The 24838-nt window shown below is 44.9% G+C and overlaps 1 protein-coding gene and 1 long non-coding RNA gene across 6 annotated transcripts in view; both read right to left on the bottom strand.

Annotated features, from left to right (window-relative positions):
- The window catches only part of LOC136391341 (uncharacterized), a 179519-nt gene that overhangs the window by 104406 nt on the left and 50275 nt on the right, over nucleotides 1-24838 (bottom strand). The gene's annotated exons all lie outside the window — the stretch shown is intronic.
- Nucleotides 1572-24838, bottom strand: part of TCAF1 (TRPM8 channel associated factor 1) — a 36725-nt gene continuing 13458 nt past the window's right edge. For 3 of the 4 annotated variants that reach the window (XM_066362934.1, XM_066362935.1, XM_066362933.1), the window contains exons 2-9: nucleotides 19632-20265; nucleotides 11404-12398; nucleotides 11021-11118; nucleotides 9285-9498; nucleotides 8746-8985; nucleotides 7596-7933; nucleotides 5603-5853; nucleotides 1572-2259 (exon numbers count right to left, since the gene is read on the bottom strand). In XM_066362934.1, coding sequence (XP_066219031.1) covers nucleotides 2250-2259; nucleotides 5603-5853; nucleotides 7596-7933; nucleotides 8746-8985; nucleotides 9285-9498; nucleotides 11021-11118; nucleotides 11404-12398; nucleotides 19632-20251 — 2766 coding nt within the window. In that variant the 5' untranslated portion in view covers nucleotides 20252-20265 and the 3' untranslated portion in view covers nucleotides 1572-2249. Of the gene's footprint in view, nucleotides 2260-5602; nucleotides 5854-7595; nucleotides 7934-8745; nucleotides 8986-9284; nucleotides 9499-11020; nucleotides 11119-11403; nucleotides 12399-19631; nucleotides 20266-20723; nucleotides 20909-24838 lie in introns of all 4 variants that reach the window. The other variant, XM_066362936.1, reaches the window with a different exon arrangement.

Here is a 24838-nt window from a genome sequence, read left to right on the forward strand (position 1 = left end):
GCCAATCCTTCCCCAAATTTTTGACAGATACCATTTTCAACACTTCTGTTGGTTCTATAGCTTTGCACAATACACCAATCCTCCCTTTCTTGTTCCTCTGTGTAGACTCTCTTTTCTCATCTCCACTTTAAATATATAAGTAGCCCTACTCTGCCTTCCACTTCTCTTTTCACAGTTAATTCTCAACCTCTTTCTGCTCTCTTTTCCTTAATTATCAAGATCACTTAGATTTCATTTCTGAATAAAAAATTAAGCCTTTCATGTTTTGTCTATAGGCTGATCAGAACACTAAATACCAATATCATCTACATTATTGTAGCTGTGTAAATACTGTTTAATGAGAGCCAAGGAGAAACTAAGACAAGTTCTTCCATGTACATCCAATGTCATGCCTGTGCCACTTGCAAGGAAATATACCTACCGCCAATGTCAAATCAAGTCTCTTCTTACATTCTGATGAGTAATTTTTGTTATTTCATAAATGGACTTAAATTCCTTGACATACTTTTCTGTTGATTAAAGAACGTATGTTCTTCATATTCTCAAGCACTGCAGCTTCTCAGTGGTACTATCTATGGAATAGAATGCATGTTCTTCCCAGGGAGCCCAAGACTGCACACTCAGCTGAAGTGGGTCTGTCTGCTGGAAAACTGTCACTCTAGTCTACAGTGAGACAACTAGACTGGACAAGGATCACTCTGGAGTGACACATCCTGGGTGAGGTCCATTGTTTTCTGGATTCTGTTTCTTCTTCTTTCCTGGTTCTCATTCTCATTTTGCAGAACTTATATAATTCCAGGTACTTCTTCAGTAAGGTACAAAGAAAGCTTTCACCTAATTATAATTGGTAATTTTTTTTTCCCTGAAAACTTGCATGTTAGAAAATAACTTTATTTTGACATGACAGCTATGGAATTCTGGGTACAAAATTTTTCATAAAGTATGTGAAGACATTGCTCCATTGGCTTCTAACTTTCAGTGTTGCTGATGAAATATCTGCTGCCAGTCTACTTACCCATTTTTTAGCTGAGCTAATTATGACCTAATCTTATTTTATTTTCTCTGGGCACTTTTCATATCTTTCCTCTATCCTTAATTCCAAAATTTCATAAGATTGAGTCTTGGTGTAGGTTTTATTACAGATTCCTGAATCTGGAGACTTAGTTCTTTCTGTTCTTCAGTCATTTTTTTCTTCACTTATACTTTCTGTTTTCTCTTCCAGACACTCCTAATGATTAGATACTGATTGTCTAGGTCTCTTGCCATTCTTCATATTTTTAATTTATTTTTGCTTGATATCTAGGAAGATTCCCTCAACTTTATTTTCTAGCCTGTCTACAGAGCATTTTTGACAATCTTATTCTACTTTCAAAGGGCTCTCCTTCCTCTCAGAGGTCTTCCTTTCTTTGTAGCATCCTGTCTTCATTTTAGAACTACACCTCAGACATCTCTGAAGATATAGTATCTTTTAAAGATACTTTTCCATTTTAACTGTTTCCTCCAGAATTTGTTGTAGTTTTCAAATCTCTTTAATTCCAACTGATAATGTTTTCTTCCCCCCCCCCCTAGTTCTCCCTCCCACCCTCCCCCACCATTCTAATGCTCAATGTCTAGGAGTTCCTAGTTGACCATTTGTATTTAAGTATCAATATAACTGCTGACTGTTAGAGAGGAGTGGTGCGGGTTTCCTCTGCCATTGAATGGTTTGGTCTGTTTTTCCAGTAAGCTTCTTCTATGTTCTGGAAACACTTGGTTACTTGAATCTTGAGTGGCATCTCAACTGTCAGTAGAGAATTAGTTGATAGGCTAGGGGGTCACTTATTTCCACAAAAAGAGAAATTCCATTCTGGAGCACCAACTCTTGCCTCTCTCCCTGGGCAGTTTATTCAATTCTTTTATGTAGACAACAAGAATAACAACAACAACAATAACAACAACAACAGCAACAACAGATTTTTCACTGGTACCAATAGTTGACTGCCTGTGTTCTATGCACAAGCAATGGGGTAGAATGGGATAGGGTTCAATGTTATAACTGGTATAATTCTTTAATAGTTAGACTTTCCTGGTGCCCATGTCTCTCTGGGGTTCTGTTGTTCAGATCAGCTTATTTTCTGTCTGAAAGGTACCTTTGCTCTTTCATTTCTTCTCATGCTTCATCCACTTTCACTCTTCTGGAAATGTGTTGAGGTCTTTTTCACTCTTAACCAAATGCCTTCGGCTTCCTTTTGTATTTCTTGACTTTAATTTCAGTGGGGCCTGTAGAGGGAGGGGAGGTAAACTTACATGGTTAGTTCATCACCTTAAATTCAAAGTACCACTGGAAGGTTTTAAATAGGAAGCTTTACATTATAAAAACATCCCCGGGACTGTACTGCTAAAAATGGATTAAAGAGGGCAAGACTAGATATAAATATTATTCTAAATGACTGAGGATCTAATTTCTCTTGTGAGAATATGCAATGTCAAGGACTTTAGGGAGTCAGGCACTATACCAAAATAACCCATCATTTAAAACCCAATAAGCTAATAGAATGCCTTCATGATACCCTAGAAGGAATGACCGAAACCTGAATAACCTGCGACCTAAAAAGACCTGGCTGACAGTATAGGGATCATCCCAGCTCTGTCTATTGGAAAGCACTTCAGGAGCCTACCTCAAATTCTTTCTTTGAATTGGAGTTTAGGATAAACAAAGAGACCTTTTATTCTGATAAAATTAGATGAGGGGTAAGCACAAGCAGCTAAAGTGAGGGCAAGTAGGGACAGAAAGGTCCCTCTGTTTTGCTGGTTGGTATCTTTGTTTCCTCATTTATTTGGTTATTTACAGCACTGGGGTTACTGACACCCACACTGTAATCTGAATGCCCGTGTTCAAATCCCAGCTCTAGCACTTGGTAGCAATGTAGCCATAGGCACTTCACTCGCCCTCCTTCAGCTTATTCCTAAAAAGGGAGTGGCGAGTTTCCATCTCATGAGGTTATAGTGAAGATTAAATGAAACAATCTCTATAAAGGAAACAGTCCAATACTTGGTACATACTCAACACCCCACTAATTGATAGCAACTATTTTAAAGGTTGAACAGATAGTCAACATCTATGTTTAAAGCACCTGAATAAAAATAGTCATGAAATAAGGGGAAATGATTCTATGAGCTATGACATAAAAAAAATCCAAAGAAAAACATTATCTCAGTCAAATATTATCATCTATACATCCACCCAATTTCTAATAATAGTGCATTAAAATAACTAAATAAAAAGAAGTGAGCTATAAAAACAATCAGTAACTGGCTGGATGTACACAACAGTAATCATAGAGCCCCAATTCTAGTTGAAACTACAAAGAAATAGGAGCTTCTGATACAATTAGATGAAAATTTAAGAAAATCTTTGAATGTGTTGCAATTAAATGAAACTCGAGTCAGTTATATCTAGTTCTCTGGTTCCAGAGTAAAGATTTTTCTATCTGTGTGAACTTAACTGCCCAGCTAGTTAGTAACTCTTGACAGTGTTAGAAATCTGTCACTGAGGATATATAAACACCATGACTAAGCCAGATGTCCACTATTTGCTAAAGACAAGCACCCCCGTGGAACTGTTCTGGGTTTTCAAGTGACTTCCACTCTTGATTTTAATCAAAAAAGGAATTCTATATGAACAATGGACTTGAATAAAGAGACCAAACCCTAAGTAGCTTTTAAAACCCTGAGAATTGGCCCTGGCCGGTTGGCTCAGCATTAGAGCATTGGCCCGGCGTGTGGAAGTCCTGGGTTCTATTCCTGGCCAGGACACACAGGAGAAGCGCCCACCTGCTTCTCCACCCCTCCCCTCTCCTTTCTCTCTATCTCTCTCTTCCCCTTCCAGAGCCAAGGCTCCATTGAAGCAAAGTTGGCCCAGGCGCTGAGGAGGGCTCCATGGCCTCCGCCTCAGGCACTAGAATGGCTCTGGTTGCAACAGAACAACGCCCCAGATGGGCAAAGCATTGCCCCCTGGTGGGCGTGCTTGGTGGATCCCAGTTGGGTGCATGTGAGAGTCTGTCTCTCTGCCTCCTCGCTTCTCACTTCAGAAAAATACAGTAGACAAAACAAAACAACAAAAACCCTGAGAATTTAGAGCCCTTCCTTTAGGTCGTAAAGAAACCTACCAGACTCCTTCCAGAGGCTAGTGGAGGAAAGCTAGGAAGGCACAGGATTAATTACCCTGCATTTTATTTATTTATTTATTTATTTTTTTGTATTTTTCTGAAGCTGGAAACGGGGAGAGACAGTCAGACAGACTCCCGCATGTGCCCGACCAGGATCCACCCGGCATGCCCACCAGGGGGCGATGCTGTGCCCCTCCGGGGCATCGCTCTGTTGCGACCAGAGCCACTCTAGCGCCTGGGGCAGAGGCCAAAGAGCCATCCCCAGCTCCCGGGCCATTTTTGCTCCAATGGAGCCTTGCTGCGGAGGGGGAAGAGAGAGACAGAGAGGAAGGAGAGGGGGAGGGGTGGAGAAGCAGATGGGCGCTTCTCCTGTGTGCCCTGGCCAGGAATCAAACCCGGGACTTCTGCACGCCAGGCCGATGCTCTACCACTGAGCCAACTGGCCAGGGCTAATTACCCTACATTTATAAAAGCCATCTGAGAGTGAAGTCTAGCTCTCCAATGATTGTGAGTGAGTTAGATAATGCTAATGGCAGCTGACATATTCTCTGTACCTACTAACTGCCAGCCACTGGTTCTAATCACTTTTAGAGGCACTAAAATTTAATCCTCACTATAATTCTGAGATAGATCCCACTTTAGAAGTGAGAACATTGAGGCACAGAGAAGTTAAGGAACCTGCCAAGAGTCATAAAACTAACAGGTGGAAGAACCAGGATTTGGATGCAGGAAGTCAACCGTGAGAGATGCTGATCTTAGCCTGTAGGCTATGGGGGGTGGTCAGTTCATTACCTTTGAACCAGCATAAAATGATGCAGCCCCTCAGATGGCATGTACTTGTTCACGAACCTTCTCAGAATGACCCATCTGAGTCTTTATGACAACCCCGTGGGGCAGGAATTTTTATCCTCATCTCATACACAAAGAAATGGGAGTACCGGGAGCTAACCCTAGCTATGGGCTCTGTTTCACTGTTTCACCAGACTGCTGTTCATACTCTTTGAAGACTATCCAGGACACAAAAATATATGAGTCCTCTGGGAGCTCATGGTAGATTTGTGTTTCGGTCTATGGTCAGGGTTTTTGGAAAGAAGTCCAGAGAGTCTAGGTAAGAACCCTTCTCTGTAGGTGATGGGGCATGATGGTGAACCAAGGGCTGGCCCAGACACAGAGCCAGGGCTCTCAGAACTGGCCCAGATAAGGTCAGGAGGGAGTCTGACAGCTGAGGAACCAGACTCATAAACCGAAGGCCTTGCCCCTGAGAAATTCTGATTCCACTTTCTCACTGTGTTCTTAACCCACTTGCTAGAGCTAGAACTAAGTAATAAGATACAGGGGCCATGAGCCCAGTGGACAAGGCTCGAACTCTAAGAGACAGAGATTGAGGAGTGAATCCCCATCTCTGCCTCCCTCCCCAAACCTTTCTACCTGCCACCTCGTTGGGCACTCCTTACATCTGTGTGAGGAGGTACAATTTCATAATATTTTCCTTCCATTCAGGCAGATAGGCCAGGCTGGTTGCCACTTCCTTCTGGATCGGCCATGCCCAGGCCTCAAAGAAGGGAGCCAAGTTCTTCTGCACTTGGTGGGAGAACATCTTCACCCACAGGTTCATTTTGTCAACATTGTCTGTGGGCAAGTTGGTCTGGTTCCGATACTCAGTGAAGAGGCGGATGAATGGCTCCCACCCAAAAGCTTCCTGGAGCTGGGAAGAGAAAGAAGGTTGCAGGATGAGACATCTGGTCTACCACGGGAAGCTCCAGCAAACACCCGATTAGGTGCACTTAGAGCATCGAACACACTAGTCACGTAGCTCTGATGGACCCTCTCTCCTGTGTTACCTGCTGGCTTCATGCCCTACTCTCCTATATTCTAACGAGGGCCTCTTGGCTAGCAGAGCGTGGCACAAGGTGGACACTCAATCAGTGATGACCGTGGTAATAACTGTAAGGATTGTTATCAGTGTTTATCACCAATATCATTACCCATATGTCTCACTAGATCATGAAAGTGGTGATAGGGTATTGCACAAGGATTTAAAATGGGCTGAAGCGAAAAAAAAAAATCCTCCTATCTTTCATATTTGTAAAAGTGAACCCCAATATTTGGGGAACTCCTAGTCTTATCGTGACATAATCCTCCTTAATTGTAGGTCTTTGTCAATTTGCAAGCTACCAAAATGGCCTCTGGGGCGGGGGAGTGAGTCCGGTAGAAGCAGAAGACTACATAGTTGAGACAAGTCTAATTTTAGGAAAAGGCAGCCGCCCCAAGGCCGTTGGAAATGTCCCTGTAGGCTGGGTTACAGAGCTTTAGGGAGAACTAACGTCCCTAGAACAACGTCAAGTTTATTGCACACATGAGGAACTTCTGTCCCTGGGGTGAAGTGGCCCCAGTGACAAGGTTCAGGAGAGTCCCCGGCAGTGTCATGGTCATTCTCATGGCCGTGGGAATGAACCCAGAGGAGTGCGAGCAGGTGGAAGGACCAGAATACAGTGTGCTTGGCCAGTGGTGGGTTCCAGAGTTCAGGTGATGAAACTCTGCAAGGAAGCTGGGGGCTGACCCAGGGATGTGGGGAGGTCTGGGGGCTGGGCCCGAATGATGATTCAAGGCAAAGGCAACCTCCATGTCCACACCGGGGGGGATCAATCTTGGGTTGCCTATAAGATGGAAACTGAGGCATAGCCAAGTTATAATGAGATGGCATACTCATCTGTGGAGAAAGAGCAGGTCCTATCCCGAGATGGTGTGTGTCTGTGGGGGGAGGGCTGTCTGGGTTTTGATAGCTATTAAATAGCCCAGTTTGGCTTTAATTGCACCTTTCTCAGTGCTTTCTATCTGTTCTCATACATCTCTTTAGGCTCTGGGGTGTGTGTGTGGGGGGGGGCTGAGGCAGTTAACTCCACTTAGAGCAGGGGTCCCCAAACTACAGCCCACGGGCTTCATGTGGCCCCCTGAGGCCATTTATCCGGCCTCCGCTGCACTTCCAGAAGGGGCACCACCATCTCATTAGCCAAAAACAGGCCCATTAGTTCCCATTGAAATACTGGTCAGTTTATTGATTTAAATTTTCTTGTTCTTTATTTTAAATATTGTATTTGTTCCTGTTTTGTTTTTTTTTACTTTAAAATGAGATATGTGCAGTGTGCATAGGGATTTGTTCATAGTTATTTTTATAGTCCGGCCCGCCAACGGTCTGAGGGACAGTGAACTGGCCCCCTGTGTAAAAAGTTTGGGGACCCCTGACTTAGAGTGATGCAAAATGATGCACTGAGAGGCACCTCCTAATAGGACTGTGACTACTGGGCTTTATCAGGGTCTCCTGAGGCCTAGTGTGGGAGGCAGGTGTAGTGGGGGGGTCTCCTGGGCTACAGGTGTGTCACCTGGCGATGCTGCTCTGGCTCCCCCATGGCAGGGGTTTCCCGTGCCCTCCGCTGTTACCCAGAGTACCTGTAAGTATGTTTCCAGTGCTGTCCACGCATTCCAGTTTTTCACGTTGGGACCCTTGCTCAGGTAGATTCTGACTCTCTTCTCCCGGACTGGGGGCCACAGGGCGATGTTGGCACGGCCTCGGGGGATGCCCAGGACCGTCTCGTGCACGTACACACACCACAGGTTGCAGGTGGCCTCGGTGGTGTGCGGGGGGAACTCCCACTCCTGCCGCTGCTGGTTGCGGCCCAGCTCGTGGACAGGGCCCCAGAGCCCCTTGGTTCTGATGAGCTTCTCATTGATGAGCTCCTGCACCGACTCCAGATGGCACATGATGGGGTACCCCGCATGCATCCAGCCTGCGACACAGAGCAGGGGGGAAGAGGGGTTAGCACGCTCCCCACACGTCTTCCAAAGTTCTCCGTTTTGTGTCTCCCAAAATACCCAGTAGCCCCGATGACTTCTGAACCCTATACGGCTCAGATGGCCACTCCAAACCCAGACCCCCCCAGGCTTTCCTCCTTTTCCTCTCGTCCTGTGGTGACGCCTTCACCCTCACTCTGACCTGAGGCCGTGTGCTCACCGCACGTGATGCAGGTCGCACATCGCTGTTCCTGCCACTGTTCAGTTTTTCTCTTTTTCTGAGTGCCCTGCCCATGCGAACCTGTGTCATTATACTTTTTTCTCAGCATTAAGGACTCACTGAGGGTGTTCCCCTTCTCATTATTTAGATGTGGAGTTGCTCCCTTTGACATTACTTTATAGGGATCATCTATATAACCCAAGAAAAGTGGGGTCCTGAGCAATGTCCATGGTTCCTTAATTTCTATAGATACCCCTTCCCTCAATTTTTTAGACCGCTTGGCCCACTGGTAAAAAGCTATCAAAATGTCTTCCTCAGTGTGCTGAGGGTACACACAATATGTTATTTAACCATTCCATAATTGTTGGAGATTTAGGTAGTTTCCAATTTTTTTGTGAAAGGAAGTCACTGAGTCTATGTTTTTCCAATTACATTTTTTCTCTTTGATTTAAATAGCAAGGCTTACATCTCATATGTCTTGCTAGAAAAACCTTTTTACCCTGCTGGCCACCCACCGCATGGCTGTTGGAAGAAAAGAAGTCCTTCAGGGGCAGGGTGCGAAGGGGCTGCTTCGACCAGGGCACCCACCTACTGAGATCTGCACGTCAGCGACAATCCTCTGCGGCAGCCGCAAGGGGAAGGGCTCCGCCCCCAGCCGTGCCACCGCCTGCATCACCTCGTCCCAGAGGCGAAGCAGCGGCTCCGGGTTCTCCAGTGTGCGGAGGTTGGCGGTTGGCACTGTCAGGATGATGTTGTCCGTAGCCAGCTCTCCCCAGGGACCTGGGTTCTCCTGGAGACGCCTCTTCCACTCCTCCTGCGATGTCTCCCCTGCGAAGAGAGGCCAGGGGCTTGAAACGCCCTTTTCCAAACCCCTGAGGTTACAACACGTAACTTGAACCCCAGGAGGAGAACACTAAGGTCGTGATCAACCACGTCCCCCTCTCCATCCTCCTGTGATGTCCCCATGGATATGGTTTGGTCTATCTCCTTGGCCCCAAAGCTGAATCTAAGGAGGCTTATCTTCCTCCCATCCTCCAATCCAACTCTCTCTTCCTGCACCGAACGACCAGTGACCTCCTCACCCCAGCTCTCCACTCGCCAGGGTTCACGCCACCACTTCCCCTCACCCAGCTTGTAGAATGGGGCGTGCACGGCGCCCTTCACGGTGATGGGCACAGAACCCAGCTTGCTGTTCTGAGGCACGATGATGTAGAGCAGGCCGCCCCAGAGGCAGGTGATCGACTTCGTGGGCTTGTCCAAGCAGCACCGGTTGATCACCAGTGGGCCTCGGAACAGCTTGCTGGCCCTGGTCAGGTCGTCAGTGTGGCAGCCAATCTGGACCTGGAGCAGAGAGACCCCACCCCACCCCCGAGTCACATCAGGGCATGTGCAGTGGAAGGTGGGCTGTACGACCCCAGCCTCCCTCCTGTATATGAGCCACATGTGCTAACCCTATGAATCGCATCATTCCTTAGGTGGCATGGACCGAATCGTGTGTAAATATCCCCCCAGGGGAGCCAGACAGCTCCACTAGGGTGATGTTGAGACACTGGTGTGAGGGGTACCAGGTGTTCCATGGTGGGGACTTTAGTGTTGCTAACGGGATGGAGAGGGTCCAGCCTTTGCTGACTTGAGAGGAGGCCCAGTGGGGCTGATTCAGTTCCTCCTGATCTCCAAGGCCCCCCTTCCTGAACAGATGGAGTGACCCCTGTCTTTGGTGGAGCCCTGGAATTGTTCTCTCTCAAGTATATGCTATCAAGTTCCAGGATAGATGCAGACACAGAGTAGGTCCTAACTGTCACAGCGCCTCTCGGGAGAGACAGAGCAGTGCGGCAACCTAGTCTGTGTGTGTATGTGCACGTGACAGCTGAGGGGGGACGGGGCCAACAAGGAGCAGTCTTTGGCGTCTGAAGAAGAAGCCGGAGTCTGGAAGGCCTTGTGCTCCTGAGGGAGAGGTGGATGGGGGGGAAGTGAACTGAGGCTTGCTGAATTCCACTGTGTGCCAGGGGTTCTCCCACACGGCGTCTTTTCGGTCTCCTACTCCATGACGTCAGAGGAACACACAGAACTTCAGGGTCAGAAAGTGCTTAGGTTTGAGTCCTGGACTCTGACATATACATATCATGTACAGTTGTCCCTCGCCGTATTATGGTTCACTTTTCACAGTCTCACTGTATTATGGATTTTTAAATTGTATATATCTAATTTTGTATTGCGGATTTTTTGCTATATCACAGGATTTTACGATATATAGGTATTTTTATATATTTATTATTTTAATTATTTTTGTGGTAAAATAAGCTGTAGTGCTCTTCTTGGATGTGCAGTACATTCATCTCCATCATCGTCACCTTCATCGTCACCAGTACTGCATGGCTAATTCATCATCATCTTCATCATTCAAGTTGTAGTACATTCACTGGTGAGTACCCATATAGAATTTTATATGTTGTTAAAATTGTGTAAGTTTAAGAGTATAGAAAGTGTTTAAGAGCATAGGAAGTATTTATAAGAGTGTGGGAAAGGTTTATGAGTTTGGGGAGGGTTTATAAAGCTTTAAACTATATATAAATAATAAAATAAATATAAGGTCGCTACTTCGTGGATTTTTGCCTATGGGGGGGGGGGTTGGGTTCTGGAACCTAACCCCCGTGATAGACGAGGGACCACTTGTATATATCTATACATTTTATTCAATCTGTTACCTGTTCTGCACCTTAATTGCATCATCCTTAAAATGGGGTTAAAAGTACACCCCCCCATATTGCCAATAGGGTTTTTATGAGGATCAAGTAAGACGTCAACTGTGAGAGCAAGAACATTTGGATTCCACGTTTCCTGGGGGGAGGGGGTATGGCCTTACCTTCAGGTCCGCAGAGGCAGAGGCTTCAGGCAGTGAGACCTCTATGATTTGCCGTCCAGGTATGTAGAGCCCGGTGCTCATCCAGCAATATCGGGTGCCTGTCAGAAAGCACAGGGCCGACTTGACCCCTCTCCTCTGTGGTTCTAGCTCCACCCACCATCTCCACGGCCCCATTGCCAGCTCTGCCCATCTTTCCCCCTCCACACTGCCCTAACTCAACTCTTGCAAACCTTACTTAATGCCCCAACCTCCGTCTCTTAAAAATGCATAGCAGAGGGTGGAGGTGCCTCCTGGAGGTGACCGGGTCCCTGAAGTGAGCTAAGTCATCATACCCCGGTCTCCTGGCTCCCTCAACCCTGAGCTCCCCCCTCCTCATTCCATACCTGGATTGTTGCAGTTGACATCCACGGTGATAGGAGATTCTGAGGGGCGCAGATAGGGGCTGCTGTACATGTCTTCGATTTCTGGGACTAATAGAGAGAGGTCACTTCCGGAGTGGGCCAGCCCCGTGGCCAGGGAGAGCATGGCCCCCCTGCAGCAGTCATTGATAACTGGGTTCTCCCGGGTCGCCACCGGGAGCCGGTACCGACTCAGCAGCTTCCGCAGCAGCCGGTGCACAGACATGTAGGCGGGGACCTCCTCCGCGGGGATCTGCAGGAAGGCCGCGCCGTCCGGCCCCAGCTTCGCCAGCCATCCCTTTTCCACGTTCCCTCGCTTCCTGCCCATTATAACCTGGAACTCGGCCAGGGTGGAGCGGAAGTGATAGGTCCTTATCCCCGCTTTCGGGGTGCGGAAGGGCCCGGGATTGAGGCTTTGGCTTGTGATGCTGATACCAAAGGGGTTGAGAAGGAGGTTTCCTGGGAACCGAGCCAGAGGGGACACTCCGGGGTTCTTGAAGGCCCACCACCAGGCTTGGGCTGCAACAAACAGTCCCCCGCCCTCGGCTACAAACTCCTGCAGCTCCTTGACTCCCACATCACTCACAGGCTCAAAGCAGTAGACACTGGCATCACTGGTCAGGTGGGGCTCGATGCTGGTGTCTATGCCCCCCACTGCAAGCAGGCTGCTCATTGTCCTCAGTTCTGTCTGCACCACGATCTTGCCTCGGCGGCCTGCATCCAGCCAGCGCACCGCATTCAGCAGAAAGGGGCCCAGCTTACTGACGGTGAATAAGACCTTGTGGCCCATAACGACCACCCGGCCCCGGCCATAGCGGGCGGCCGCTATGACACAGCCATGGTAGGAATCTAACCCCAGTGGAAAGGCCAAAGCCCCATGCACGAGCAGCTGGGACGGGAAACAATCCGAGTTGCTGATGTCCAACTCTGAAATCCCATGCAGTAGCTCATCTCTGTCCTCGGAGAGATCGTCTTCACAGCTGCAAAGTAGACACGTGTTCTCTTAAAGGAGAGACTCTGCATGGAGCTCTTAGAACAGAGTCTAGCTAGCATCAGCTTTGCTAATATTACCATTGTTAGCTCTTCCAGGAGAGCTGGGAGAACCACGTGGACAGATCTGATATCACTGGGTGTGGGGACTCCTTTAAGGGAAGACGAGGTGCTGGGGGGGAGAGACACTCAGCATTCATTCTGCTCAGCACATTCTCTGTGTACAAATTCTCCAAAGGAAACCCCGAAGAAAGCCTTGCTGGGTTCATCCAACACTGTATGTTAGATATTCTAGATACAAGTGTTAAAAGTGTCCTTTAAGCATTATATAAAGAACTGAATGGGAAATCATATTTTCATCCTTCTAAAGAGTCTTATTTATAAATTTCATGCAATTCAGTTTCTGCAAATAAACTCCTGAACAGCTGAGTGTATGGTGCTATTAGAATCACTATTATCTCAGTGTGTATCTCAGTGTGGACCAGGGGAACTGACTGGCCTCAACTCTAGTGAGACCCTCCTGTTTCCTGAACCCAAGAGGACTGTCTACACCCAGCCCTCCACCCATTCATTGCCAGCCTACGGGAGTGACGCATATCCACGCCCTGTGGTTTTTCTGAGCACCGACTGTTCCTGTTCACAATGGAGATGGGGGCTGGATACGTAGTGCAATTATTAGGAGATGGGGGCAGAGTGACCTCTATATGCTTGAGACCCCAGAGCTGGTTATGTCACTTGTATTTGGTAAGATTGTGGCAGCTGAAGGCAACGCCGAAAAACAGTGAATTTTAACTTCTGCATTTAAGTCTAGATCTATTTTTAATTATTTATTTTGTATGGAGTAGGATACATTTTAAGATTCACTTTATTTCCCCCATAAAGGTTTTAGAGCCATCTGTTGAAAAGATACTCTTTTCCACATTGAATTACCGTGGCACCTTTGCCAAAAAATAATTGAGCATAAAACTGTGGGTCTATTTTTTAACTTTCTAGTCTTTCATACATCTGCATGTGTCTCCTTATGCCAAAACCACAGTGAGTGGTTTGATTACTTTAGCTTTCTAGTAAGTCTTGAAATTAGGTCATGTTAGTTTTTTTCATGGGCATATACTTTTAGAATCAATTCTAACTTTGCTTGGGATTGCATTGAATCTGTATGTCATTTGGAGGAAATTTTACATCTTAAAAATATTGAGTGTTCTGATCCATCACCATGGTGTATTTCTCCATTTTTTTAGGTTTTATTAAATATTTCTCAATGTTTTGTAGTTTTCAACATAAAGATCTGGTAACATGTTTTGTTGAATTTATCCATTACTCTTTTATGATTTTTGGGTCCTGTTTTAATTGATGCCACATTTTTAATTTCAATGATCATTTTTTGGCTGCTCATATATAAAAACATAATTGATTTTTGTATGTTGACCTTATATCCTGCCACCTGGCTCAACTAGATTATGATAGTAGTTTTATAGACTGAAAATTTTTTTTACATGGGTGATCATGCCTTCTGCAAATAAACACAGATGCACTTCTTAATTTTTAATCTCTATGCTTTCTTTTACTTGTCTTATTGCAAGATCTTTTGTACAATTTGACTAAAAATGGTGAGAGCAGACATTCTTCCTTTCCTTACTCTTAGTCTTAGGATATTTCACTGTTAAGTCCATTCTTCGCTATCAGTTTTTCAGAGGTGAGTCCTTCCACATTGAAGAAGTTCCTTTATAATTTTAGTTTGCTAAAATTTTATCACAGTGGGGTATTAAAGTTTGTTAAGTGCTTTTTTGTGTTTGTGCATGTGTTGAATTATATGGTTTTCTCATTCTTTCTGTTAACATGTGAATTAACTTGATGTTGGAGTGTTAAACCAGCCAGGCATTCCTAAGATAAGCCCACTTGGTTGTGATGTATTATCCTTTTCATGTATTATAATATTCTATTCACAATATTTCAAAAAATAGTCTCTGCATCTATGTTCATGAGGGAGACTGTTTTCTTTTCTTGCAAGGTCTTTTTCTGGTTTTGGTCCCAGAAAAATACTGGTTTAATAAATCAAGTTCCAAAAAATTTTTCTTCTCTCCTCTATTTTCTGGAAGACTACACAGAGGGTTAGTGTATTTGTTCCTTGAATGTTTGATACAATTCATCAAGGAATTTCTCTGGATTTGGAGGATTTTTGAGGGGGTATATTTTTTACATTAATTTTAAACAAATTTTTTATTTTAAAATAAAAAATATAAAAGTTGACAATATAGTACAGGGAGTTCCTATATACCCTTCACCTAGTTTCCCTAATATTAACATGTTATATAATCTTAGCACATTTGTCAAAACTAAGAAGCTAACATTGGTAAAATACTATTACCTAAACTCTAACCTTTGTACAAATTTCACCAGTTTTCCCACTAATATTTGTTAGGATTGAATCCAGGTTACTGCACTGCATTTAGTATTAAAGTGTTTTTAATTATAGCTCAACTCATTTGATGTATACTTTCTGTTTCTTCTGGTGTCAGTTTTAGTAGTTTTTGTCTGTCAGGAAATTTGTCCATTTCATCCAAATTGTCAAATTTGTTGGCATCAAGTTGTTATAATATTGTCTTATTATCCTTTTAATATCTGTAGGATCTGTGTCAATGTTCTTTATTCCATTCCTGAAATTTGTAATTTGCATTATCGCTTTTATTGTTGTAACCAGTATACCAGAAATTTATCACTTTTACTCTATTAACTGGCTTTTGATTTTATTGTTTCTCATCTTCCTTATCTTCTTATTCCTTCCACATATTATGGGTTTAATTTGATTTTTTATTTTTTTCTTAGATATTTAATGTGGCAACTTAGACCACTGAATTTAAAATTTTTACTGTTCTAATAAAAAGCATTTAAATTTCTCTCTAAGCACTGCTTTAACTGCATTCCACAAATTTTGACATGCTGCATTTTCATTTTGTATTCAGTTCAAAATATCTTCTAATTTCCTTTGTAGTTTTTTCTTTGACTTACAGAATATTTGTGTTTTTTTTAAAAACTTACAGATATTTAGGTATTCCAGATATGCTTATGTTTTTGATTTCTAATTCAATACCATTGTGATCAGGATATACTAAGTATGACTTCAAACCTTTTAATCTTGATGAGACATTTTATGGCATAACATATGGTCTTGCTTCATGAATATTTCATATATACTTATAAAGGATGTGCATTCTGCTGTTGTAACCTTGTTCATCATTTACACATTCAGACATTAAGATTGAATCAACAGATAGGAACAAATGTAAAACCAACCCAGGTAATTTTTGAACACAATACTTAAACTTTCTATGCTCTGTGCAGTATATTTGGAGAATAAAAAGAAGAAGAAGAAAACTACAAAAAAAAAATCTTGACCTTAACTTTGTTTTCTGTTGGTAATAGTATGGAAATAGTAATCACATGTTTATTTTGTGTGCACTGTAGGACAGCAAATGAGAACATACTGAGGTTATTGGAAACCGGTCTTCTCACTATGGGAGAAGGAAGATACAATATGGAGTGGGTGGAGGAGAAGAATTCTGCGGTTTTGGATTAAATTTGAATTATATTTGGTATGGATTTAGAATTAAAATATATACATTTCTTGGCTCTGTCTTCTTAGGGGTCCAGAAGTGATGAGTCCAACAGCCATGAGCATACCTGGATGAACTTGGTTTCTAAATACCGTTCACCACTAACAGGAAGGATTCCTCAGAGAAACGGCTGAATCCAGGTTTGGGACAGGAAATGGACAAGGTAAACTTGCCACCTCTCATTGCTCCAGAAGTTAGGTACTAAAAAACTGATGGGGCATGTCGAAGGACTCAGAAGTCAGCTTAGTGGGGCTTTTACTGGCTTCTAACTCTCAGATCTTTGAAATCATTTTCTTGAAATAAGAAATAGTGCCTGAGATATAGTATCTACTCAACCAATGCTGGCTAAATGAATGTACAAATGAAACATACATAGAGTTAGAACTCTTAAATAGAAGTCTGCAATTTGGGTTAAAATGAGACAAAGGCCTTTTTATCTGAAAGACAGAGTAGAAAAAATATTTTGGTTGATTCTCCTGAAATGTCCCTAAGATTGGTTATCTCATGATATGTTTAATCTGCATCGATAGCTTATCGGTGTCTAGTACCTGTTTCTATTTTTAAGCGTATAAAGGGGGTAAAATGTGGCTATCTGTCATGATGGTGTAGTCTCCATTTGATGGAAGAAGCAGGTAACAATATCAATTAGAATCTCAATACTTAATACAATTCAGACAATGCATGTGATTTGGGAAAAAGCAGCAGCAGGATGGATGCCGGTGATTTTCACTGGTTGGAAGCAGTAGTCATGACATCACACGCATCATACCATAGCAGGGAGACAGGATGTCAAATAATGAAAATGTCTCAGGTACTTTGGGCATGTTGCTTAATTCATTCAGTTCTCACCACCCTGGAAGGTAGTCATTAGTCATCCCACTTTAGAGATGAGGCTTAGAGAGGTTAGCTCAGGCTCAGTGGTTTAGAGCAAGCCCCCAACAGAGCTTGTCAAGTTATTAAAGTCTGCCTTCTCCAAAGTCGGTGCATTTTCAAGGGCACATGAAATCTTTTTTTTTTTTTTCCATTTTTTTTTTTTTCCTGAAGCTGGAAACAGGGAGAGACAGTCAGACAGACTCCCGCATGCGCCCGACCGGGATCCACCCGGCACGCCCACCATGGGGCGACGCTCTGCCCACCAGGGGGCGATGCTCTGCCCATCCTGGGCGTTGCCATGTTGCGACCAGAGCCACTCTAGCGCCTGAGGCGGAGGCCACAGAGCCATCCCCAGCGCCCGGGCCATCTTTGCTCCAATGGAGCCTTGGCTGCGGGAGGGGAAGAGAGAGATAGAGAGGAAAGCGCGGCGGAGGGGTGGAGAAGCAAATGGGCGCTTCTCCTGTGTGCCCTGGCCGGGAATCGAACCCGGGTCCTCCGCACGCTAGGCCAACGCTCTACCGCTGAGCCAACCGGCCAGGGCGGCACATGAAATCTTACTAGAATCCCAAGTTCTGTGGTGGGGCTGCGGGTAGTTTATGACAGTGGACCCGGTGCCTGTCCATATGAAATTCTTAATAAGAAGAAGGTGGGACTGGCTCTGCACATGGAGAGATTGCTCAAGGGAACAGACTACAGGCAGCTTCAGACACAGAGACTAAGTGATCTAACTGTATATCACGACACTTGTAGGAAGGTAGGGCAGTGACTATGAGGCTCACGTCCTGACATCTGGTGGGTATTCTTATCACGCTAAAAGTAGATCACAAGATTTTACCACTTATAGTTTTATTTTTCTGATCATGAAAGGTAGTAACTCCTTCTGAAAGAATTTGATTCACCTTAATAAGACCTATGGACTCTAATTTTAGAAGGTGGAGAGAATTCCAAGGTATTGTTTAGAATTTAATTTGGTAAGAAACTCGCAAATAATGAGATTAAAGGTGATAGGTTAATTTGCACTCATCTGTACAAAGGAGGGTTTAAAAATAAGTCACAAGACACTTTGGCAGAGTGGCTAAACCCACAGGGGCTTTTAATCGAAACCTCATTCAGCTGGTGATGGAAATCATCTTCTTGAATTCTAACAGAAGCATCTCAGTGTCTTGTGCTGTCTAGCATTTCTAAAGTGCTTGGAAGGTATTTTGTATGACATTACCTATCACAGCAGGAGTGGAGGAAGGGCCAAGCGCTCAACAGTGGGCAGTAGTTAATATTTGCACTTTAGTTTCTTCGGCTTACTTCACTTCAACCAGTAATCTCAGGAAAATGACTGTTACCACCCTCAATTCATCCACGGGTCAAAAAATTGCCCACCTAATGTGTGAGTAATGTACCTCCCTATAAAAGCAAAGAGTCAGGAGGTGCGATGCAATCTTACCTAGTAAATCACCAATATAGTAACCTGTAATCTCCACTATAGATTCTACACACTTCCTTTATTAAATCAGATGTTTTCTTAAGCATTAGCTTTCAAGTTGATTGCATGTACATGCACAAATGTGCATGCATACACACACATACACACACGTACACAGATGACCTAACCACCCCCGAGTTGGAATCACTGCGTAGGAGAGATGATTTAGGCATAGCCAAAGGAAAAAGAGGTATGTTTTGGGAGAGAAAAACAACTTTTAAGGCAACTAAGGGGGAATTAGGCTGGTAAGAAGTAAAACTATGGCCAAGTCTTACCTTCCTATTCCAAGATCATTGAAGTTTGATCAACTGGATCAATCAGTATGCCTCTGAGCACTGTGCCTCCCCTCATTGCACGTGTGAGAATGGAGCTGTGGGGTGTTCTAGGAGGTCCTTGCCAAGGAGAGGCATGACTCATTCGTTCCTTGTCCCTCTAGCAGCCCTGGTATGCCCTATTAACCCACTACAAGAGTTTTTTTTTTTTAATGTTTATTTTATTGATTTTAGAGAGGAAGGGAGAGAAAGATAGGAACATTGATCTGTTCCTGTAGGTGTCCTGACTGGGCATCAAACCAGCAGCCTCTGCTTCAGGATGATGCCCTAACCCACTGAGCTATCTGGCCAGGGCTGTGAGAGCTTTAACATGCAATACAGGGTGTGTCCTGGTGCACTTTTCCTACTCCTGGGCCCGCCAGCTTCTAATCTCTTTCATCCATTCATCTGCTTATCTATCCAGTCAATGTTTACTGGGCACCGACCAAGAGAGGATACCCTCTCCTAACTCCTAGACTGAGTGTAGACAACCTGTGCTGTCTTTTCTGTTTTCTCTGCTTCTTGCTGCCATCCTAATCCCACCCAGCTGGACATATTAAAACCTTTGCCACGGCTCTCTAAACAGTCGTATAGGGCACCTCATGTCTATTTTCTTTTTCCTCACATTTCAGTTGCAAACAGCCTTCTGCTATGAACCTTCCCAGGTTAGCCGTGCAAACTCTGGGATCCCACATGGTTATTTTATTAAGCTAGATGCTGAGTGAAATATGGCCACTAAGAAATTTCTCCCCTCAAAGAAATAAGTAGGCAGCAGCAATGGAGACCCTGTCTCTCCTGTGACTCAGGGTATTCTTACTATCTGGATGATTTATGGAGAATCCACGTCTGAGTGCCAGGTTCTGTTCTGTTTAGTCTGGGAGTAACCTGAACACAAGGACAGTGTCTGCTTCTTAACCTGGGACCAGCTCCCTGCTGTGGGAATGCACTCACCTGACTAGGACTGGGATCTTGGGCATCTTCTTAGACACTTTGCAGAAACTCGTGTCTCCCTTGTTGTCGGTGAAGTATATGCCCGCCACGCTGGTCACGAGGTTCCCAGGGAATGTGAACAGAACCCTTTCATCGTCGCCCTGGTTGGCCCAATCCCAGGCCTGGCCTCCGATGAGCAAGCCTCCTCCACGTTTCATAAACTTGATCAACTTCTCAGTTATGGTCTCATTGTAGGCGTCAATGCAGTAAACCCCCAGGGAGTCTTCCACTTCTGGCTCAAGCTTCGCCTCCAATCCAGAGCCCTCGAGGATTTTGGCCAGGGCTGCCAGGGATGGGTGTACCCCAACTGGAGCCCCAGGGGAAGAACAGAGCCACCCCACTGCATTGAGGAGAAAGGGAGAGAGCTGGGCTTCCACCAAGTAGTCCTCGTGGGACACCACCACCAGGCGGCCTCGGCCATAGGAGGACGCGGCAATGAGGACCTGGCCCATGTCGTTCATCATCACGGGGAAGGAGGCCTCTCCAATGAGAAGCAGTTCAGATGGGACGGCATCTTCAGGGACATCCCAGCTCGTCACTCCATTCATAAGGGCCTCAAAGGCAGCAGAGGGGGTCGCCATGGCTGGATCGGCTTCTGCAGAGAGGAAGGCAAAGGCTAAGCTTGGGGAGGAATAAACAAGTCAACAGGCCAAGCGGTTCATTCCTGCACTAGCTGGGAAGTTCTTCCCATTACGCAGATGAGACTGACACCGTGAAGTGACGCAGGCACTCACCAGGGGTGGCCGTGTGTGCAGTCTAGGAGACCCCATCACACCCTGTCCTCTTAAACCCTCGGGGTCAAACTAAAAGGACTCAATGCTTTTCAGTCACCCAGGGAAACGAACAGAAGTGAAGAATATGTCCCCAAAGGGAGCTGTTCCAGTATCAAGCCCCAGTACCTGAGAATGTGACCTATTTGCAGATGGTAACAAGTTATAAAATCATGGAAGATTCTTATTTTCACCTCTCCAGGTGGAGGAAGGTGTGTGTGTGTGTGTGTGTTCACAAAAATCCTCCGCTTCTTTACCATGAGCTCCCTCTTAAGGCCCTTACCTCTTTTCTATTTCCTTTGTCGGAGAACACGCTCATTCACAAGGCAATATGGCCAGGAGATTAAAAGTTTGGCTCCGGAGTTAGGCTTTCTGGGTCTGAATCTCGGTTTTGCTGTTGCTAACTGTGAAATCAGGCACGTCTTCTCAGACTTAGTTTCCGCACTCGTTAAGTAGGGGTAGTAGGATCTACCACGTAAGGATGTCCCGAGGAATAAGGGAATTATACCGGTTAAGTGTCTTTCAATTATTTATTATATTTAGGGGAATTCAATCATTTATTATAATGTATATGAGATTATACAGAAATATACACACACATACCAATGTATATTTGCTTATAATTGGGCAAGCATAAACTAAGTATGTGCATAACAGAATTCTTGTAAACAAAAAAGCCCGATCTAATGCTATTGTAGATTTTACAAATGTTGGATTAAGGATATACTGATTCTGATTTTATAGTTTTCATAATTTTGGAGGCAATACTAATAATAATTAGTATTGTATTGAGTTCCCAAGTATTTCCATTGACCCCTGAAAAAGCCTGTGGCACTTCCCCAGGTCATGTTGGGAAGGCCCCAGTCCCCACGCAAAGAGCATACTCTCTGATCGGCAGCCGTCTCTAAAACTCAAGAAGTATGACATTTATCCTTTTCCCTCCAATGCAGCCCCTCTTAGGTATACTACCTAAGCCTGATGTCCCCGATGGTCAACAAGGGTGACCTCTACCTCAGAGAACTACTGAAAAGCTACAGTCAGCAGCTAATTGGCTAATGAGAGCCTGTCCATTCCCTGCTCTCCTGGTGTCCACAAATAACCAGGGCAGCAAGCCACCCAGAGCCACAGTTGTGCCCCTCCCCCCTGCTCCATATCCTGTCAATGTCCTCGTTCTCGATTTCTAGTCACACTGCCATTAACCTAGTTCGGGTCCTCCGTAACTCAGTCCTTGACTGCACTGATCCAGTTTCTCAGTCACTGGTACCTGCGGTCACCAGTATTCTTCTAAAGCCACCCAGAAGAGGACCCCCATTGCCGGACCTCACCATGGCCCACAGGGGGAAATCTGAGCGCTCAGAGCGGGTGTGAGGCCCCCAGGGCTGGCTACTTCTCACTTTCCCAGCCGTACCTCCTGCCACCCAACCTCTCTGTGGCTTCCGGGACACCTGGCATCCCTGACATGCCAGCTTTTCCTTTAGGTTCTCTTCCCATTCTCGTCCCTTCCCACTCCTCACTCCCCATCTTTCTATCCATTGAAATCCTGTCCTCCCGAGAGGAGATATTCATGTGGAAATTCATGTGGTCAATCAGTCTATGAAGATATGCTCAATCTCACTAATTAGGCAAATGAAAATATAACTTTATGTTGCTCATGTTGTCAAAAAAGAAGGCAGTGAAGAAGGAAGAGAGGAAAAGGCAGAGAAGAAGTTGAAGAAGACAAAGGTAGCTAATGATGTTCAGCGTCCAAAGGCTTTAGGGACCATAAGGACTGAGAGCCTAACGACCATGTGACAACGGCATCCACAGACGAGCAATCCCTCCTCTAATAACCGCTCTTAGAAATAAAAGCAGCAGTATTAAAGATCCAGGAATGCTTACTGTCACAAAACCAACCTAGAAATGGAGATAGGTAACTGACAGGAAATGCTGCTTGGAACCAGTTTGACTCCTGTAGGTTCAGGATCTCTAACCCAAAGCCACACACATTATCCACATATCCTGCCCCCACAACTCCCTATACTGCAACATATGACCCTGGGGCACAGTCCCCCGCCAGCCCCCCACGCACTCCCCATGCAGAGCTTCCCCTCAGACCCCTCCTCTCTGGGCCTGTGTCGCTGCTGGTGTTGACACTCCAAACACACCGAGAGCAGGGAACTCACACTTCTGTCTCTCTGGTTGTCCTCTGAGCTGGTACAAGGGAGAAGAAATATCTGTGAAATGACCAAGGGAAGGGCAAGTGGCTTGGAGATTTCAAAAGCAGGGGGCCTGGGAAAAGAGGAGGGCTTTCCCTGATGGGTCTCCTCCTTGTACCTTTCTCCTGACCCAGACTGACAACTCGAGTGAGCAGGGTCTGGCTGGGGACGCGGCCCCCTTTTTTCTCTGCCAGTCCCCCCCCTTCCCGTTCCTGCACCGGGAGTCTGCAGCGTCAGCCTGAGTATGAACACGGCCCCATGCTGTGCATGTGGCCAGGCCGCCTTTGAGAAGAACAATGTTTGAGCCAAGTATGGTAATCTGCCTCATAGAGTATCACGTGCTGTTACAAAGAATGACTTACATCCATTTTGCCTCTACCTACAAGAATGTCCTAGATCTATTTTAAGTGAAAATTTCAAATCATCATTAATATATAGGACAGAAACCCATTTTTGTTGGGACGGTGATAGCTGTAGCAGTAGAACTAGTCATTTTAGTAGTAGCACGCAGTGACACGACAGTGCTTACCAGGTTCCTGGCATTATTATAAGTGCTTTACATAAATTATTTAATCCTGATGATAAACCTGTGAGGTATGCATTATCACTGTCCCCATTTTAGAGATGGGCAAAAAAAAAAAAAAAAAGAAAACAAAAAAAGACGGCCAGAGATTTTGTTACTTGCTTAAGTCACATCGATAGTCGTGGTAGGTCCAGGAAACCTAGTCCTGGAGTCCATGTTCCTAAGAAATAGATCAGCCTGTTAAGTACCTGTTTCTTATATATATAAAAAGTCTATGAGGTAACATTTCAACAGACTTCCATTAGGAAGGGAAGAGGCCAAAAACAGTACTCTCTTTTTTGCAAGTCTGCATCCTTTGAACTGGTTTCGGTACTAGCGTTACAATTAAAAATAGCATAGGTAATATGAATTCAGTGAACCAAGTAAACATGCATTAAATGATTGAGCCCAGAAATGATTAGATTGATAATTGATCCTATGTCATTCATTCCAAAATGTCTTCCTCCACCTCCCCGTAAGTTGTGCATGTATATGCCCATCATGAAACCTGATTTTTCTCCTCTGTGGGGGTACCCTGAGCTTTGCAGCTGGGTCTGTTTCTACTTTAACCAGCTATGGGTAACTCTGACACTTGACTCTTCAACCAAATGCCTCCTCTTGTGGCCTGAATCCCCGTTTGCCCTCCAAGCGTGGTGATCTCAGATGGACACAGTCTGGAGAAATACCTTTGACTTCTCCCCTAAGTCCTTCATCTTTGGTTCTATTTCTATGGGTCTTGCTTTCTCTCCTGCAGGAACCCAAGCGCCTCTAGAGCAGATGGTACTGCAGGCACAACTGAGAACTCAGGGAGAGAGCCTTACAAATCCCTTACCCCTGCCACAGAGTGACCCCAGGGTATCTAAATAGGGTTTGCCCTAAGAGATGTATATGGGCAGGAAGGCGAGTCATGAGCCTGTGTTGCTTATTGTACCACATCCTGCATTATAATTCGATTTCAAATCCGCAAGATAGGGAGAACGTCTGAGATCAGATCTAGGAGATTGTGGATTTCCTAGGAGGGTCAACAGGTACTCCGTAGATGGATGACTGAATGATGGCCATAAGGTACAGGTGTCAGAGCCACCAAGGATGACTTCTTCAGCAAACAGTTACCCTGGTCCTGAAAAATGGTGCATATCAGAGACATCCAATTCTATAGGTCTTCTCCTCTTCATGCAGTTTTCTTCCACAATCCCTTTTTCTTTTTCCTTATATGTCCAATATCTTTTCCAATGTCCATCAACTTCTCTTAAGCTAGAATTAGGGTGGGTCCAACTTCTTCTTTTGCAGTCTGTCTGAGATAGTCCCCGCTCAATCTTCCTTGTCACTTAAAAATGGTTTAATCCATACATTTAAAAGAATATGTAATGCACGTGGAAGGATACAGATGGTAAAATAATAAAACAATTAAAAAAAATTAATCTGACTCCCATATGCCACTGCCCAGCCTTAAAAAAGACAATTGCTGTTATCTTTGAAGGTGTGCTTGTAGCTCTCTGGAATCATTCCCACCCCCATTTCTGTTGCCCACGGTTGATCTTACTGCACTCCCTTCCTAATGGCTGAGCTGCCCTGGGGCTCTGTCTTTCCGCTCACCTCTCTAACAGCGTCACCTCCCGGAACAGTAGAATGGAGAACCAC

The sequence above is a fragment of the Saccopteryx leptura genome, chromosome 2 (genome assembly GCF_036850995.1).
Source record: "Saccopteryx leptura isolate mSacLep1 chromosome 2, mSacLep1_pri_phased_curated, whole genome shotgun sequence".
Taxonomy (NCBI): Eukaryota; Metazoa; Chordata; class Mammalia; order Chiroptera; family Emballonuridae; genus Saccopteryx; species Saccopteryx leptura.